The following is a 19,307-nucleotide window of genomic DNA, read 5'->3' on the forward strand; positions in this document are numbered from 1 at the left end:
CTTATTGAAGGCTTCCAAGATGTGCGGGGTGACCGAGCTTGTCTGGATCTTGGTTGTGAGGGCCACAGCTGCATCGGTGTGATACGGGGGGAGGGTGGCTGTGGTTCGTTGGGGGGGTGAAGGTTGATTAGGGGCACACAGCCCCCCCCCCCTCCTTTGGGGATTCATGGTGGCCCCCCTTCAACACATGACCGCATCACAAAACACTTTAAGTTGGATTCCAACACAAATGTTTTAACCACACGACCCCCCCCCCCCCCCGGCCATGCCGCAATGACTGTTTCTACCCCATTTGCTGTGCATGGAACATGTTTTTTTCTGATCTTTTTTAATTGATGGAAATGTAATAAACACGTGAATCGCAGGCAACAAAACAAAGTACTTGGTGCTTTAGCGGCTTTAGCTACAGGGATGTAGGAACCTGCAAGGATTTGCTCTGAAGGCAGACAGGAGTGATGTCATCCACCCCTGGGTTGAGGTGTTTATCTGCAGTGTTCAGTGTACAAAAGCCCCCAGTACTGCTAATGATTCAAACCCGTGACCGTCCTTGGTGACGGTTGAGGCCCTTTCCACTTGTCTCTGAAAGCGATTGCCAAAGCAGGCCTTACACAATCCCCGCTTTGGACCCTTTGGGCGAACGTCGAGGCTGGGAAAGCCAGAAGTGATGGATCACCTGGCATTTCTGGCAGGTCCTTGCCTGGTGAGCTTGAGACGTGGCCATTGGAAGATGGGATGCTCACACTTCCCGGGTAAGACGATCCCATTCTTTGAAGGATTTCCACATAACCAGGAATCCCTAAGAACATATCCATCCTCGGGGATGTCCTTTCCAGAAAGTCAATGTGCCGATGGCACGTCGATGTGTTTTTCAGCATCTGTTCTCGGGACTCCCTCTGTATACAGCTCTGGTTTGTTTTTGATCGTTGAATTTGTAATGCTTTACTGCCAAAAATATACACTTCAGTCAATCTACCAGTAATTTTGCTGCTGACTGTGTGCTGTGACGGTTTTGATGCAAAAAGTACAGTGCCGTGCAAAAGCCTTAGGCAGTCAAAGAAAATGTTTAAAACTATCCGAGTAATAAGTGTATATTTGCTCAGAAAAAAAAACATTATTTAACATTAAAACAGTAACACAAAAAATGAGTGATATCTTGGTTGGCTGTAAGAACACCTCTCTGGTTCCTAGACCTCTCCTCAGGGACACCTCAGCCATTCCATTCCACATTCAATGAGGTACTGATCATCCAAACATGGTTAGTGGTCAAGTCAAAAAGTACCTGTGTATGGTAGTTGATTGTTGCAAATACTGGGGTGACTTTAGGAGAGGTTTTGAAATGACAAAGCTAAAACACTTTGACAGACTTAATATCATAGTTTTACAACAACAGGAAGATAATTTAAACGCCATTTTCCTTGACTGGCTAAGACTTTTGCCCAGTACCGTATGTGTGTGCCTTTAAGACTGAATAGAGATGGAGAATCAATAGCAGCTGATGTCTTTAGACTCATATTTATTTGAAAAATTCCTCATAAATTCAGCAAGGGGGGTTTCCATAGACCTTGGTACATGTGGTGTTCAAAGCTTCAATAACAGAAGACTTCTTCTGACCTTCCCTAGCGGTGCCTGCACCTCCAGCACCACAGCAAGATGCCTGAAACGAGGTGTTTCCTGGTGATATATGGAAGGACTCATCATTGATTATGTTTCTTTCTGTGGCCGCGATGAGGGAACACAAACAGGCTGTTTGTTCAGACATAAATTCATATGCTGTCATCGGCGTTTAATGCGTTCGGGCCATTTAAAAAAAAAAATAAAGCCAGAAGTTAATTTTCTCTTAAATGTTATACATTAAAATCGCATATAATCTATAAAGAATTTTCTGATGCTTCTTTTGGGAAAATTTTTTATAAATTTTTTGCTTTATTTTCTAAATCAAATAGATGGACTTTGATTTTAGCTTCTACATCTTGCAGCCACTGCTAGTTGTTCGTGAATTAATCTCTAGAAAAGTAAATTGAACTGCACCGACGGTGACTGATATATAATGTTTGCCAGTCAATTAATTGGTTTGGCTTAACTTTCTAGTAACAAACTGAACAGTAACGGTTTTTTCTGTTTACTGGTGCCAAGGACAACATGAAGACTGCATGCACAGTGAGTTAAATTATAAAGTTATGGCTTGATTCAATGCAGTCTTAATTTGCAGTGAACTGCTGAATGATCTCATTCGGAAAAACGCTCTCTGGGCTAAAAAGCTTAGGCAATTGCAGAGACGGAATGCGGAAACGAGATTAAAGATCTGTTTAATATTCTCAGAGCGATCTTGGGGTTTGGAGTCTGTTGACTCAGCAGGTGGAGAAGGAGAGGTTGGGAGGAGGAAATAGCGAACGTGCACATATGGGTCTACATCTTTTACTGAAACAAAAGGTTACTTATTTAAAGATATCGTATACTGAAAGGTCTCTCGGCATGTTTTTACTTGTCAGAACATTAGTTTTCGATGGTAAAGGTCTGACCACTGGTGAAACAGTTTTACTTTAAACCACTTAAATCATTATATCCCCACAATACTGATTAACTGCATTATAATTTGCAATTTATGAATCGGGATTGTCTTATGCCTTTAACTTAATGAGTCGGACATCACCGGCTAGGTGTGCTTGTGTAAGTGAATGGTGTGTGAGCGTGCTCAGCGATGGGTTGGGGCCCCATTCAGGGTTGTTCCCTACCTTGTGCCTGTAGCCTCCAGTATAGGCTTCGGACCACCCGTGAACCTGAATAGGACAAACAATTTCAGAAGATGGATGGATGGATGGATGGACATTACAGGCAAGACTTTCGTACTCTTAAATGGCTGGATTAGGATTAAATATCAGACATGATAAATTTTGCTGATCCGCAAACAAAACGCCCAGTATTCCAGATGGCCAGTCCAGGCCGGATACCCTAATGCTCTATGCATGTGCAGTTTAACACCACCTAATTCAGGTCTGCTCCACTGCACCCCCTGCAGGTAATTGTGGTATATTTCCATTTATCCTGCTGTCAGAGCAGTGATTTTAGTATATGAAATCAAAGTACACAGATATTGAGGCCTCTTTATTGTTATTTTGATAATAATTTTACATTGCTATAATAAGTGCCTGTTGCCGCTTTCGGGATAGACTCTGCCCCCCCCCACGAAGCTACAGCAGAGAAGTGGGTACAGAAAATGGATGGGAATACGTCTGTATGTTTTATTTTTCTGGCTCCCCCACAACCCTGACTGGGATTAGTGGTTCGAAGATGGATTGATCGATGGATGGGTGAAATCTCCAGGTCAGTAGGAACAAACAATGTATTTCTAATTTCTTGACAATTCTTTTTCTGAATGCTTAAAATATGTAGATACCCTATTTATCTAACTGTCATTAGCAGAAATGGGGACTTTGTTAGTCTGAATTCCTCTGCCGGCCCCTGGAGGATGGGCTCCCCCTTTGAGTCTGCTTCCTCCCGAGGTTTCTTCTTTCCTGGGAGATTTTTCTTGCCACTGTTGCCTCTGGCTTGGTTTCTGTGGGCATTGGGCAGGGATGTAGTAAAGTGCTTTGAGTCAATGTAATGTTGTGAAAATGAGCTTTACAAATAAGATTGAATTGAATTAGCTGATCTATTCAAATGTAAGACGTTGCCAAAATCGTGTTGATTCGATTCTTTGTTAGTGAACATCAATTATGATAGAAAGCGCACATTAAGACAACATCAAAGTGTGACTCTTCTTCTAATGTCTTGCATTTTGAGATTTAGGTAAAAAAAAAGGAATGATTTTAAAAAGTGTTTCATTTCCTCAGTTTAGACTGTTCTTGCCTGATCCTTTGCTGGGTTAGCAGTGATTGTCTCAGGCATCATTTGTTGAGGTGGCTTTGTCCCTTCTGAGTCTCTGATCTGGCCCAGTCACTGCATTGGAGCTTTAAGACTGTTATAAACATCCTTTCTCCACATTGCTTGCCCACCAGAGACCTGGCAGCCTTGTAATGCAAAGCCTCCCAAGCTGGGCATCAATCCTGGCTTTAAGAGGAAGTCCCTAAACAAGGACGTTGGGGCGGGGGTACCTGAACTATTTCAGTATGACTATTCAGCTGTATAAATGCATCGTAAAAGACCTGCAGAGGCTACAGTGTAGCTAGATGGGTTTTAGTTCCTGGAACCTGGATGCCAAACCAAATTCTTAAAGCAAAACCCATGTCACCACTGTGGGTATTTCTAGTTGCAATTATCACTTATTGTTGGCTTTACACATCCACCCACTTCGTGTCATGTGACTGTAAGTTCAGCTGCAGGAAATAAACATAGAGGACAAGGTAACAATACACTGCTTTTTCTTGACTCACCTGATATATTTGCAGCACACAAATTAACTTTTATTCACTTTTTTTCCTTCAAGTTCTTAATTGCTGTATTTTCCTTCAGTTACCGAGTCCCATAAACTACCTGATTTAGAGACTATTTATTAAGAAAAAAAAAAACTCACTCCACTAAGTAGATGTGCTACAGTTTAATCGTTCTCTTACTTGTCTTAATCGGGAGATTAATGAAACTGTATAAAACATTTTAAGTCGCATGCCCTTGCTGATGTACAGATGTCGACTTTGTGTTTAATTTGCAGTCTATTCTTCTTCAAAAGTTATGGGTTCCTTTATTCCACGCTGTGCCTGTTGGGACGTCACACAAATCTGAGAAATTTGACCTGTCACGAGGCAAGTAGCCTACAGGCAGGCTTGCTTATGACAAGGAAACGGCGACGTAGACTAAACAGAAACCGGAGGAAACACAAGCAATTTCCGCTGCTTCTTTTGGGAAATGTCGTGGCCCACACGATCATAATTAAATACCATAGAAAAGGGTCCAATGGAAAATGTGGCCTTACTGGGGTATGTCATCACATGGCCATTGCAAGTGTTATTGTTCATGTCAACCGTCTTTAATATGCATGAAGCACTACCTTTGCAAAGGCATGCCACCCTTTGTAGTTCCCTACCAGATGGCCTTAAAATGACTTGCAGATGACTCGTTTGGAGATGAAAGAGGCAAGAGAAGTGTATCCGACTCTCTCTTTCCTGGTCCCCTGGATGCATGCTTGGCCATATAAGTTGACATGAGGTATTTTTGTGTCAGATCAACTTTGGAGGCAGTAGAGAAATGGATGGAGCCCAAACGAAGCTGGGACCGGTCATCTAGAGCCAAATTCGTTAAAATTTGCCAGAGTATGCCAATCCATGCTGTGAGGCTCTGGGTGAACAGTCTGGCTGTTTTCATCGTCCAACTGAAACAATACAGAAAAAGGACCTAGACTTGGTTATGTTGCTGAAGACCTCTGTTCCCAGATAATTGATAGACCAGATAAACCCATTCCATGGCTTGTACTTTATAGCTCTTGGAGCACTTAAGGAGGGCGGCTCGCAATTACACACCAAGCGCTGAAGGGAGATCTCTGAGAAGTGAGGCACAAATCAGCTAGCGTTATTCAGATGCCAGGACACATTAGTTACAGCTGCTCTTCCTGCGGTGAACCTGGAAGTGGTTTTAAAGCTTCCTTTGCATATAAAATGCAGGCGTCTTGCGTCCGAAAGTTGGATATGAGCATGTCAAAGACCTGGAGGGCTGTGATAGTGCCCCACCTGGAGACAGCTGCATAAAGTAAATCCTTAAAGTAGTCAATGTGGAAAGACAACACCACGTTGTTGTTACGCACGGCTAGTAATCCTGATGAATGTGGACAATGATAAATGGCCTTATTAAATTGCTTATTGAAGGATATTTAATGCATAATATCTATGTAGAACAATGGATGAGAGAAAACACAACTTGCAGACAAGCAATGAAACTAGATAATAGTTGTTTCTTGCTGGAAGGTTTGGATTTGAAAATGACAAGGTAAAATATACACACATTCTGCGTATTTTGCCTTTCCCGGTTTAAAAACACATTTTGCTCAAGCTTTCATATGGTTTCAAGTACAGTAACGGCTTTAAACTGCTAACCTTTAGAAAGAGCTTCTAAGTCCTATTTTTTATTTTTTTTTTGCTTGGCCTTTATGTTCAATCCTGTGATCACGACCAACTCCAAGAGAACAGCTAACGAATAAGAAGCGTGTCACTCTGCCAAGCCAACCACTGTGCTGTCCAAATGCAGCGTTATCTTTCCAGTATTCACAGCTATGCGTGGTTACATCCTGAAAGCCTGGCGGAACAGAAGAGGTCTTCATCTGACCCGTTCCCGCGAGCCGAAATGTAGCTGTCCTTGACGACGGCTGATCGAAGTCACGGAATGAGGTGTCACGGAACGCGCCTGCAACCGCGGGCAACGCGACACTCGCTGAGGTACGTCTTTGTGGCGCCTCCGTCGCGCATGTGGTATCCTTGGCAACGGCTGCCAAACCACAGGAATCTGGAGCCAGAAAGGGAAATAAACGATTGAATCTATCGATCCCGCCCCACATTTCAGCCTGGGGGGGACGCCGTCTTCCACCCTGTGGATGAAACAGGTGGTGGGCCCAGATGAAGATGGGAGTTGATAAATTGCACACCCACAAAGTTCAACACAGACAACTGCTTCTATGCCTTAGAGACTGAATTATGCCTGTCAGTTAAATGTTGTGGTCAACTGTCTGTCTCAGGCACTATCATATTAAACTATTCAACAGTAAGTAGTTATACAATTACGCGTTGAAGGAGATATTGGACTTTGAGTCCAACAAATACTCTTGTTGTATCATTGCCACCTTGTCGGCATCTTGACTAGCTGTAACTGATTTCTGACATCCTCTGGCAAACAAATCTGCAGCAGCACTTAATGGGGAGCTCTTCAAACTCAATCTGGTTTACAAATGTTTAAGGCTGTGTGTATCGTAATGAATATGCAGTAAATCCGCATGGTGCAATTGCTATTAAATTGTAACATCGTAACGCCTGCCGCATGTGAATCGGGCCAGGATATACATGGGGAAATATGAAACACACAAATCTTTTTGGAGGTTTAGGGATGGTGTCTGATGTTTAGGCACCTGGTCCAAGCTATGATGCAGCACTTCAAATTACTGTGACAGCAATGGCAGGCCCTGTAATGGCCCCTGGGGGGTGCAGGAGGTGTAGGGGGGGGGGGTGAGCTTAGGGCACTCGCTCTACTCATCCCCTCTGCAAACATGACTTCAACATTCAGCATGATGTCTGGATTCCATTGAAATGATTCAATCAATTTATAGGAAACATTTGGGGTGGTCATGTGGAAAATCAGTTTGAAGAAAAAACAACTCACATATTTTGTTCTGACATGTTTTAACACATTTACAAGATAAATACTTTCCCTTTTTTCCCCTGCTAATGCACCAACGATATCTCCTTTAGAAACAGAATACAATTTTCTAATTACAGAACTTGGCGTTCATTTGATTCTAATTCAATGGATTTTTTTTTTTAATCAGGCCATTTGGCAACATCTGGTCACCAAAATTCTGACATTATTAATGAAACTAATTTAAAATGGCATCAATAAAGTTGGAAAACAATCAACTTAAAATATACACATTATCCTTAATGACTGATAAAATTAGCTAACATAAGTAGGCAAATTTTATAAACAAAAAGGATGATGTGCAAGAAGCAACTATTTAAACTAGTTTCATATAAGATATCGATTCTACAGGCATTGGACAATGAAACTGAAACACCTTATTTTAGACCACAATCATTTATTAATGATGTAGGGCCTCCTTTTGTGGGAGAAATTTCAAATATTATTTTGGCCGACATTTCAGGTTCATTGTCCAACCACTGTACAGTATGTTAATACATTTATTAATGATGTAGGGCCTCCTTTTGTGGGAGAAATTTCAAACATTATTTTGGCCGACATTTCAGGTTCATTGTCCAACCACTGTATGTTAATACATTTATTAATGATGTAGGGCCTCCTTTTGTGGGAGAAATTTCAAATATTATTTTGGCCGACATTTCAGGTTCATTGTCCAACCACTGTACAGTATGTTAATACATTTATTAATGATGTAGGGCCTCCTTTTGTGGGAGAAATTTCAAATATTATTTTGGCCGACATTTCAGGTTCATTGTCCAACCACTGTATGTTAATACATTTATTAATGATGTAGGGCCTCCTTTTGTGGGAGAAATTTCAAACATTATTTTGGCCGACATTTCAGGTTCATTGTCCAACCACTGTATGTTAATACATTTATTTATGATGCTCATCTAATAATTTGCATTCTGTGCAAAAACAGCTTAAAAATTATAGCTGCCTATAGGTTGGATATGCAAAATTTCTCTCTCTGCAAAAAGCACTAAGCATGTAAAACTTGGGTCACAATTCTCAGATGAGTCTCATGATTATGCAGGGTCTACCCTATCATGGTTACCTTGGTTCATCCCAGTTAGACAAACTGGGAATTTCCTGAGTACTCCTCAGTTTCCTGTGATGTACGCCAGAAGCCATTCACAACCACTTCCGTTCCAAGTCATTCGTAATGGGGTTTAAGACCAGATTGCCACCTGCAATTGTGGAACACCATTAAAATCACAGCTATCTGTATAAATTGTACTGTATGTATTTAAATGACTTTAATAGGATGACACTTTGGGAACATTTTTCCACAGTGAAAAGCACAAGTTTTCATTTGTTCCATTCATTGACTCTAATTTTTGGTGTTTGTCTTTGACAATTGCAATGCAGAGTGTGGCTCAGTGGGCTAAGCTTCTGAGGCTGTGATCCTGTGATTGGAAGGTCGCTGGTTCAAGCCTGGTCTCAGCATGTCAGTGGGCCCTTGAGCAAGGCCCTTAACCCCCCCAGCTCCCAGGGTGCTGCTATGGGTGGCTATCAAGCTGCCTCTCACCTATGGCGAGCAAGATAGGGAAGAGAATTTCCCCCATGGGGACTTTGTCAGCTGCTCAAATGCATAAACACACAAATCAAGATTCCTCATTCAAAACTGGCATTTGAAGACGAACTGGGGATGGTGGTAAGCATTGGGCATCGTTTCCTCAGCAAAATCTGCGAAAAGTTGCAGATTTGAAAACGGATATCAAGTGTGCATGGGGAGTCTGGACACTGCCGATGGTGGAAAGCAAGATGCTACTGGCTGCCCTTTCAAAACAAGTCAGTATTTAAAGCACCATACTGAACGCTACCCCCTGGAGCACAGCTGTTGTCTATAGGCAGCCGGCATTGGCATGATATGGCCCCACCTGTTATGTGTCACAAGGGGAACATGTGACTGTTGCCAGATAGCACTCTACTGACAGTATGGGTATATGCGGTACAGAATAAGACAAGAAATGAAATACAGGCCCTGACTAATGCAACAAACACAAAGCACATCTAATACACTGCACATGAGTCTTATATAAATTTTGTAGGTTTTTTTTTTTGTTTACTCTGTTTAGAATCTTTGTATCTTTACAGTTTATTCCATAATAAGTTACTTTGAAGCATTCACTAAATTATTTCCTGTGGCGGCCACCCTGGCAGGTTTCCGGAGCGATAAACTGTCCGTTTGTATTCCGATGAATGCAATCTCAATGCGTCCTGACACGGGAGTAACCTACAGTTTTATCTCGTCGTCCGCAATTTTGCGCAGATGTGAGCATGCCCTGCCGGGGGCCCCCAGCCCCGTCTCTGAAGCCAGTGGGGAGGGGCTGGGGGTCTGCATGGTGAGCAGGGATATTGCAGGGGAGAAGCTGGGGGTCATGGCGGTGGGTGTGAGACCTGTGCTCATGCCTAGGGGAGAGTAGGAGTACTTGGGGAAGGAAGGCCTCCCTGCCAGCATGGATGTTTTCAGGGGCATTCTGGGGGGCACGGCCCTGACACCGGGGTGGGCCACGGATGTGATGAGAGGCGGAGGCTGGAGGAACCCGAGCGTATCCTCCGGCAAGCTTTGTGTCCGTGCCTCCCCATCGGGAAGCAAACCGATGTCTGAGAAGACAGAGGCTAAAGGCTGGAACTGGGGCTCCCAGTCGAGCAGATAATCCCAGCTGTAGCTGCCCTGGATCTCCTCACCGCACACCAGGGAGGCGAGTGAGCCGCCCATCGGTATCTGGCTCTCGGACAGGACAGTGTAGTCCCTCACACTGTCCATGCTGTCAGGCAGCCTGACCCTACGTGTCAGCCTTCCCTCCCTCAATGTGTGGAGGTTCTCAAAGCTCACTGTTCCCACTGCCATGGTGACTGGTTCCACATCGCCATACTCTGATGAGCTAGACAGCTGGTCTGATTCCTGGGGGACCCCCGAGTCAGGGACACGGGATGCCCTGTCACTGAGCACAGAGCCGGCACTCTTCCGGCAGGGAAGCTCGTTGATCATTTTGATCTCCTTATCCTCAGCAGTCTCCCCTTCTGCGGAGCCCCGCCCACTGGAGTCTGAGATCCCATAAGAGCTAGTTAGTTCTCCCTTCACCCGGAGGTCTATGGAGTTGCTGAAATCACAAAACTCTGCACCATTTGGGCCCGCCATTCTGCTGGATGTGTCCACACTGCGTTCCTGTTTAGGGAGCGGTGATGAACATCGTCTCCCTCGCTGTCTCAGAAGCAGGGCCAGGAAGCTAGCTAGCAGCAGGAGACACATTGTCAGAAAGACGCTGAGGCAGATGGTCTGAGTGTCAAGGGTTGTTCTTGCCATCATAGTTTCGATACCAGATATTTTTACAGTTACCAGGCATGAAGCAGACCTGGAATCCATCTTTGGACCTCCGGCCTTCACCAACAGCTTGATGAGAGTTTCCCTTCTCTCCCTCCTGTAAAGTGTGTCTGACAGGTGGATGGTGCCACTCGTTTTGTTGACAGAGAAAATCATTGAGGGGCTCACTAGCGAGTATTCAACAACTCCGTCCCGGCCGCCGTCACGGTCTGTTGCTTCCACTTGACCGATGATTTGCCCCTGTTCTGCTTCCTCCAGCAGCTGGAAGAGGTAGAGGTGTTGAGTGAAGACAGGACTGAACTCATCCTCCCCTTGCACATCGATCTCAACTCTCACAGTAGCTGTTTGGTCTCCTATATCTCTGGCTTCCACCAGAAGGCAGTACTGGCTCTTCCTTTCATAGTCCAACACCTGTGTTGTATGGATGTCCCCAGTGAGAGCATCTATGGCAAAGGCCTGACTTGTCTCTGGGCTCCCACTGCCATAATCCAAAAAGCAGGACGAAAGGATGGAATAGGTCAGATGACCATTGGGCCCAGCATCAAGGTCGACTGCTTGGACGGCACAGACAGGGGAGAAGGTGGGTTGATTCTCAGTCACAATGCAGTTCCGCACAGGGAATGTGAAGTATGGGAAGTTGTCATTTTCGTCCAGCAGAGATATATGAACCACCGAGAAGGCCACGTTCCTTCTTCCCAAGCCATCCCCATCGGAAGCCTGGATGGTCAGCGCAAACCTGGCGTCTTCCTCATAGTCCAAACTCTGGTTCAGCACCAGAGAGCCAGAGAGGTGGTCCAGTCTGAAGTACCCATTGCTGTTTCCGGAAATGATCTCGTACTGGATATGGGCATTTGCACCTTGGTCTGGGTCTCGGGCCAACACCCGGGTCAGCATGGTGCCAGGCGGGCTGTGCTCACCGATCCGCACGTGGTACTCCATGCTTTCAAAAGCTGGCGTATTGTCATTGACATCCAGCACGGTCACATTGACTAGGGCAGAGCCATTGAGCGGGGGCTGTCCTCCGTCAAAAGCGGTCACAGTCAGGGTGTAGCTGTCGGTCACCTCCCGGTCCAATGACGAATGCAGCACCAGCTTCCCCACGGACCTCCTCCAGGGCCCTGACTGGACCACACTGACCTCCATGCAGAACCGCTGATATTCGTCACCCCCGGTGATGGTGTATGTGAGACGGGTATTCTGCCAGGACCAGTCCTGGTCCTCGGCCGAGAGCAACAGGAGGGTAGTGCCCACCGTAGCATCCTCAGCTACGCTCACCTGGTATATGGCCTGCTGGAAACGCGGGGCGTGGTCATTAGCATCTGCAATGTGAATGTAAATAGAAGCGACCGCTTCTAGGGCAGGGTCTCCTCCATCTGAAGCCTCCACCAGGAACTCTACGGTGCTTCCACTGGTGATGTTTCTCAGTGGTCTGCTTGTGTACACAGAGCCTGAGGAAGCAGGACAGAGTAAATGGTATGATACACACCCGTAATGGTACTTATGTCCACATTGACCAAGCACAAACAGTTCATAGTTTCCATAAAACAAGTCTGTCCACTGGCAGCTTTCTCTTATACCAGACCCATCAAAATTTAACAAGAACTAACGGGACTATTGTTTGGTTAAATTTGGATTCAATACTTGGCCTTTCACAATCTAAATTCCCCAAAGGATTGTGTTACAATACCATTTTAGGTTCACTGCTTGAACACAGAAGTTACCCTGACTGATATCTTAAATTCATTTCAACAACTTAACGTCACTGATGAAAGTTTGACCTGGTATAATTTTCCAATTAAATCCGGTTAATATCCAGCATTTCCTGTTATTTTGTATTTAGAAACCCACTGCTGTAATTGTAATTGTAAAAACATGGTGGAACGGGAACAAATGATGCAGTGTCAAATTGCAGACACATTTTGGGGTAGACTGAGACCAAATTTTGAGAACTCCAGTTTTCTGTTGACACTGGTCCAAATATCACTTCCCATTAATCACTTTCCCTTGAAACATGCAACAAATCTTTTTTTTCCAGTAATAGGTTTTGGCTTGGAACAAAAAAAAGAAAATCCTCGTCTGGAGAGCCAAATGACAATATTTTAGTCTCAGTTCATCTTGTCTTACCTTTGATTCTGGAAGTGATGATTTTAAAGTGATTCCAAACCAGAAAAAAAAAAAAACTTTTCCTGAGTTGACTTTATAACTACCTTTCACTCATAAAAAAAAATGTTAAGCTCATAAAACCTCATAATTTTTCTGTGAGGCTGCCCCTTCGCAAATTTGACCACTTGAGCTCACAAACTGGAAGTCGTATGGAGAATAAATACTTAGCAGTATTGTGCATAAACCCAAAACACAGGGCACCACTCCCTTTTGGCAGATGGGTAACAGCACAGAAGGAAATGCCAGGACGTAATTTAAGATTAACAGACAAAAAGACAGCCTGCCAAATAGATTTACATGGGGTCTTGGAAGGGACATCAGAATGACGAGAGCTGTACCTCCATACGGAAAAATGTCCCCTGTGTTTCCAGGCTTACTGTGTAAATGACAGAGGTGCAGTACAAATCCGGACCAAGATTTTGTTCCAACCAACCAGCTGAGTACTCAGTGACTGTGGCTCTTTATACTCAACTGGTTGGTTGAAACAAAATCTTGGTCCGGATTTGGGCTCTCCGGACCTGAAATCACCAATAAATGGTGACCACTATGGATGGCCTCCTAACCAGACTGTCGGAAGACTAGCTTGGCCGATTTTCACCTGTTTCAAGGGTCACATCGTGAGGGCTTATATAGAAAGCCATAAAAGTGACGTGATGAAAGGCACAGAGGAATATGGCAGAGAACTGCGCTGTACCCTATCCATTTATCATGGAAATAGGGTGCTGAGTCTTAAAAGAGAAGAGAAAGAAATTCTATGTACTTAAGTACTGTAAAGGAACCTGAATCAGATTTGACCATTTTTCTATGTATTGGCATGTAGCATGTGTTCAGTATACATAGAACACGATAATTATACATTTGTATTTAAATTAAGCTCATCTTAAGGAAGTGTAAATGTCTAAATATTAGGAATAAGCAGTTGTACTTTTTAGTCCTTGATTTCATCATCAATTAATTATTAAACTGCTGCACTGTGTTTGTTTTGTTTATCTGTATTGATAATTTCCAAATCATGTCGCCAACTGAGTATTGCATTTATGAATCTTGTGCAAGGATGGTTAATCGTTTCACAGTTGGATATGGAATGTGAATTCTCTGTAGTATATATGAAAAGGGGGTTAAAACAAAGGATTATTCTTTGCTTGTATTGTTTGTGAGGTAATTTTTACTTTTTGGTCTTTTGATGATTTCTCCATAACCTGTGCACAACATTGGACATCGTTATAAGAAATACAGGTCACAATCATCTAGTGTTACCATTCACTGGACTGATGTAGAAGCCTTCTGTGGGTGGCGAGACAAGTCTGTAAGTAACTACGCCGTTGAGTCCAGAGTCTCTGTCAGAGGCACTCAGGGTCAAGACAGAGGTGTCAGCTGATGTCAGCTCTGGCAACAGGACCTGCCAGCAACAGGAAAACCGTAAAACATTGAACCATCTACAGCACCTCCTTGAACAGAGAATGGAAAACGGCTGTAAATTGCAACAATTTAGGTTGCGTTATGGGAAACGGTTACAAAGGATGGTCTAAGGTGATCTTTTCTTGGCCAGCGGCCCATAACCACAAGTGCTATCCGCACAACTGTGGCTGTATTGCTACCTGTCAAAACAGATATCTGAACCAAAAATATTTGTAAGCTCTTTGAAAAATGTTTCTGGACAGCCACCCTTGGAAATCCTCCCTCCCTCCCGCCGCCTGCAGCAAAGATCCAGACCTGGTAAGATTCTTCTGTGAAGACAGGAGGATTGTCGTTGATGTCTAGCACTAGAACCTTAACCTCTGCTTCCGTCTGGTGGATGGAGTCTGATGCGCGGATCCTCAGGGTGTGTTCAGACTGGTCCTCGTGATCCAGACTTCGGGTCAGCGTGATGATACCAGTGTACGGGTCAATGGTAAATTGCCCACCTGAGCTGCCCCAGTCTGCAAAGCTATAAGCTATGCTGGAGCTGAGGTCCATGTCATTGGCCATCACTTGCGTGACCATGTGACCAGCTGGAAGATCTGATAGGCCAGACATGACAGATATTTTATCCAGTATTAGCTAATTACAGATTTTCTCTATTTTCTACTCTAGAACAAGCAGCTCAACTTATGCTAGTATGCCTGTAATTTATGCAAGAAAGGAACTATTCCCTATTAATATTCTTATAATTTTATTACTGAATGATATAACATCAGGATGTAGTGGAAATATAAAATTTCTATTTTCTTTCTGTGAATATTCAAGGTTTTGAAAGTACATCGAAGCATCTCACTTTCTGCTATGGTTATGGGCTCCATGGGGGTTATTACTGGTGTTTTATCATTGACGTCCACCACCTGTATCTGGACGGTGGTGGTTCCTGTTAGACGAGGGCTTCCTCTGTCGGCAGCCTGGAGAACCAGCCTGGGGAATACAGCACAATCAGTTACCAAGTGAGGGCCTCCGATCCAGTATCCCAGAGACAACCATTAGCACAGATGTAGTTGTCACAAGTTTTCAACCAACAATACAGAATGAATCAGAATCAGAGTACTTTTATTATCACGGAGTAAATTGCAGACAATTATTATGAAAGGCATCATGAAAGTTTTGTGCCTCCAAACCTAATAGATTTTACAATGCAACAGAAAAACCTACATACAAAATGATTAAAGTCAGATGGGTAGCACCTGCACTGGATGTTATAGTAATATTTACTTGTAAGATGGGATGACTTCCCTGTCCAGGACAGCACTCGTAGCCAGGATGCCCCTTGTGGTGTCGATGATGAAGGAGCCGTTATGGTTTCCAGACAGGATGAAATAATCTATCTGCCCGTTGACGCCACTGTCTGCATCATCTGCAAACACCTATAGCAACAAGGCTGTGTATCTTACTACAAGTCTGACGTGCGCTTCCCAAGCATTGGTCTCAGAGGTGCTGTAGTGCGACCACCAACATAGATACTTCTAGTGACACTTTCTATGAAAGCCATGTGTATGAGCACATTTGTAGTGCATCATAATGCATTCATAAAGCATTATAAACATGGCTTTAAATATTTATCAAAAGGCACAATACATTATAGCCATGTTTAATATGCATTATGAATGCTTTATGAAGCTCTCATCTATAATACACTATAGATACCTTCATAATGCAGTACAAAAATCCTTAATACCAATCATTATAATGCCTTATGAAGCTATCTATAGCTCATTATAGATGACTGCATCATTGGAGCTTATGAAGTATTATAATCCACCCTATAATTCTTTATAAAATTGTTACAATGCTTTATTAATTCTTATACTGACTGTAATAATGCATCATGAATGTATCTATAACGACAGCTTTAATTAAGGATGACAGTGTTAAGTAAAGTGTTACCGCAATGTATAATGCCAGGAAACAGTAGAAGTAATACTAAAAGTCTGACAGTAGCTATAAGAAAAGAAGATTAAATATCTTAGTGAAGGGAATCTTAGGTTACAAGGACTTTACCTGCATGATGTAAGTGTCGTGGGCTTGTCCTTCCCACACAGCCGTTCTGTAGTTTGCTTGCTTGAACATGGGTGCATTGTCGTTGACATCCAGCACAGTGATGACCACCACGCAGTGGGTTGTTTCGTGGCCATTATCTGCCAGAACTACCAGCTGGACTTCCTTCTTTTGCTCGAAATCGAGGGAGGTCTCCTTGTTCACAGAGATGTCACCTGCAAACGCAAACAAGCCTGTTTTCACCTGGTGCCTCTCAATTAGCATGTCTCATCACTCTTATAAATCAGTTCCTTCCATCCATCTGTCTCCCAGAACTACTTATCCAGTGAGCCTGGTGTTTACGCCCCAAATTACAGAGCATGAGTCAAAGGCCACCCTAGATGGGATGTCAGTCCAACACAGGACACATGCACAAAATCACATGCCAGCTCTGATCAAAACACAATATACATAGTCATCCAGTATTATAAATGGACTTTTCAGGTGATCTGTGAGGATCCAGGCCCTGGCTACAAAAAGGCTGACATTAGAATCTGTCTGGTATTACCTACAGCTTGTAGCTTCCAGCACAAAATACAGCTTGACTGAACTTCGCAGCTCAACATGTAGCTAAATATTGATTTAAGATGTTAACACTCTTGCCGTACTCTCCTTGGGTGTTGCAGACTAACACTGTTTAATAAGCCAGAGTGCCAAGAAATCAAATCCAACACGAAAAGCCATCTGGAAAAACCACAAGCGAAGGAACGCATACAATTCGGAAAAACGATCTAAAGAGCACAAGCATTACACTGATGGTCTCCGCAGAGGTGCGGAACGACAGATGACGCATTGAGCTTGTGCTCCTGGCTCAGAAACAGAGCTGAGACAGATCATGCTTGTGGATCCTGAGGGTGATTAATCGAACAACGTCTACGAAATGGTGCCAGCTCATTTGCCACAGCTGGCTCCGACCTGGACCCCTTCTGAAGCGGTCCATAGCAAAGAATGCATGCGTTCATTGCGAAACCGGGTTAGGTCACACCAATTTTACATGGATCTTACCGGTGTGCTGGTTTATGGCAAAAGCCTCATCATCATTGCCGTTGAAAATGCTGTACTTAATTATCCATTGGTTGGTGCCTTGATCGACAGCGACTACAGTAACAACCCAGGAACCTAGGGATATTTAAAAAATAAAAATAAAAATCTGCTGAAAGGCATCGGTTTTCTCACCACTAAAGCTGAGGGAGGTGGCTATTAGGGCACAGAACTGGGGTAAGCTGGGGGTTTCTGGACACGATACTACTCAGGGAAGTGGCGGGAAGAGGCACGTACACCACAGTAAGGTTCAGTTCTGGTCCTAGAGGGCCAGATTCCACCACACTTCGCAGATTTCCCTGCTCAAACTCACCTACTAAACCTGGCAATTAGCTGATTAAGATGGGTTTGAGCAGAGAAATCTGCAGAATCCAGACACAAAGAGTGAGAATGAGATTCTTAGCCACCATGCCATTCACAGCTCAAATTAAGATTCAAAAGCAAAACTGCCACTATCAGCTGATTAACGCAGAGCTGGAACAAAGCTTGTTATTTATGAATTTTAAATTCTAAAGCTTAATAATACATATGTTGTAATAGTTCATGACATAGCATGTCAGAATGACAAATGACCATATACTGAAAGCTCACCAGTTTTGCTGTTTTCAGGAATTGCAGTCATGTAGGAATCCTCGGTAAACCGCAGTTTGGGTTCTTCTTCTAGATGGATGCGGACCAGAGAGGAAGAGGACAGAGATGGAGTCCCCCGGTCTGAAGCGATCACATGCAGGAGTCTTGTGACAAAGATGCCGGGTGACAGAGATGCTTTTAGCTGGATCTCCCCAGTGTTGCGGTCAATGCTGAAGAATTTGTCAGACTCGGATAAGTCGAATATCACCGTCCCATTGTTCCCGAGGTCACTGTCACCAGCTCTCATGGTGACGACGGTCTGGTTGACCGCAGTGTCCTTGGAGACTAGGCAAACAATGGGGTTCTCTGCAAAGGCTGGAGCATTATCATTGACGTCCTCAATGTCTACAGTTACCGTGGCGATGGAACTGCGTGGTCCCTGGGAACAGCCGTCAGTTGCAGTGACATGGAAGGTATACTGCCCCTGAGCCTCCCTGTTAAGCAGCTGGGCAGTCCTCAGTATGCCCATGGACTCGTCAATGGAGAACACGGCCAACGTGTCCTCCAGAAGAGAGAACATGACTTCCCCATTAGAGCCCTGGTCATTGTCGGTGGCGATGACCTGCAGGATTTCTGATCCCACGGGCGCACCCTCACTGACAGACACATGGTAGGTCTCCTGACTAAAGACCGGGCTGTTGTCATTCTCGTCCAGAACCAGAACCTGGAGTTTGGCATGGGAACTCCTGGGAATAGCTCCCTGATCATGAGCCTCTACGATGATGGTATAACTGCTTCTCTTCTCTCTGTCCAGACTTCGCAATGTGCTTACAGCTCCACTTGTAACATTGATAGCAAAACAACCATCAGAGTCACCTAAAAAGAATTTGTTCACACAAGTTGACACAATTTGTTCACACAAGTTTGATATACCTTGGATACTGTTAGTTGTAAAGCACCCTGGATCGAACTGTTTATTATTTGTAATTGCTGTAAATGTCACTATGTACAATGACAGAAGCAGAGAGTAGTTTTAAAGAGTTAAGCTTTGGAGATCAGCCACCTTCTATGCTGTAACGTATGTTGCCATTGGGCCCAGCATCCGGGTCGTCAGCCTGGGCGATGTAGATGACTCCTGGAGGGAGGGTCTCTGGCACGCTGATCTTGGGGGTGGGTCGGGGAAAGCGGGGTGTGTTGTCGTTGTTGTCAAGCACGGTGCAGAGGACCGTGGTGATGCCAGAGAGTGGCCCGGTCCCACTGTCTCGAGCCAGAACTAGCCAGAAGCAGAAATTGTGAGTACTCGGCCCACTGGCACATCTTACTCAAAGTCCTGCATATTTCTGCAGCCTAA

At 44.1% G+C, this 19,307-nt stretch overlaps 1 protein-coding gene and 1 long non-coding RNA gene across 5 annotated transcripts in view; one reads left to right on the forward strand and one right to left on the reverse strand.

Annotated features, from left to right (window-relative positions):
* Positions 1-1,528: 1,528 nt before the first annotated feature.
* The window catches only part of dchs2 (dachsous cadherin-related 2), a 36,530-nt gene continuing 18,751 nt past the window's right edge, over positions 1,529-19,307 (reverse strand). For 2 of the 4 annotated variants that reach the window (XM_072707805.1, XM_072707804.1), the window contains 9 exons: positions 19,020-19,229; positions 17,978-18,832; positions 17,351-17,464; positions 16,310-16,521; positions 15,524-15,675; positions 15,099-15,229; positions 14,558-14,844; positions 14,102-14,243; positions 7,262-12,129 (listed from right to left, as the gene is read on the reverse strand). In XM_072707805.1, the coding sequence (XP_072563906.1) occupies positions 9,590-12,129; positions 14,102-14,243; positions 14,558-14,844; positions 15,099-15,229; positions 15,524-15,675; positions 16,310-16,521; positions 17,351-17,464; positions 17,978-18,832; positions 19,020-19,229 (4,643 nt within the window). In that variant the 3' untranslated portion in view covers positions 7,262-9,589. Of the gene's footprint in view, positions 1,655-2,732; positions 2,778-7,261; positions 12,130-14,101; positions 14,244-14,557; positions 14,845-15,098; positions 15,230-15,523; positions 15,676-16,309; positions 16,522-17,350; positions 17,465-17,977; positions 18,833-19,019; positions 19,230-19,307 lie in introns of those variants that run through there. The other 2 variants (XR_011985911.1, XM_072707806.1) reach the window with 2 other exon arrangements.
* LOC140583163 (uncharacterized) lies at positions 6,140-18,170 on the forward strand. Its single transcript, XR_011985912.1, has 3 exons — positions 6,140-6,359; positions 10,940-11,261; positions 18,051-18,170. It is a non-coding gene; the product is annotated as an uncharacterized lncRNA (long non-coding RNA).

The sequence above is a fragment of the Paramormyrops kingsleyae genome, chromosome 25 (assembly GCF_048594095.1).
Source record: "Paramormyrops kingsleyae isolate MSU_618 chromosome 25, PKINGS_0.4, whole genome shotgun sequence".
NCBI classification, from domain to species: domain Eukaryota; kingdom Metazoa; phylum Chordata; class Actinopteri; order Osteoglossiformes; family Mormyridae; genus Paramormyrops; species Paramormyrops kingsleyae.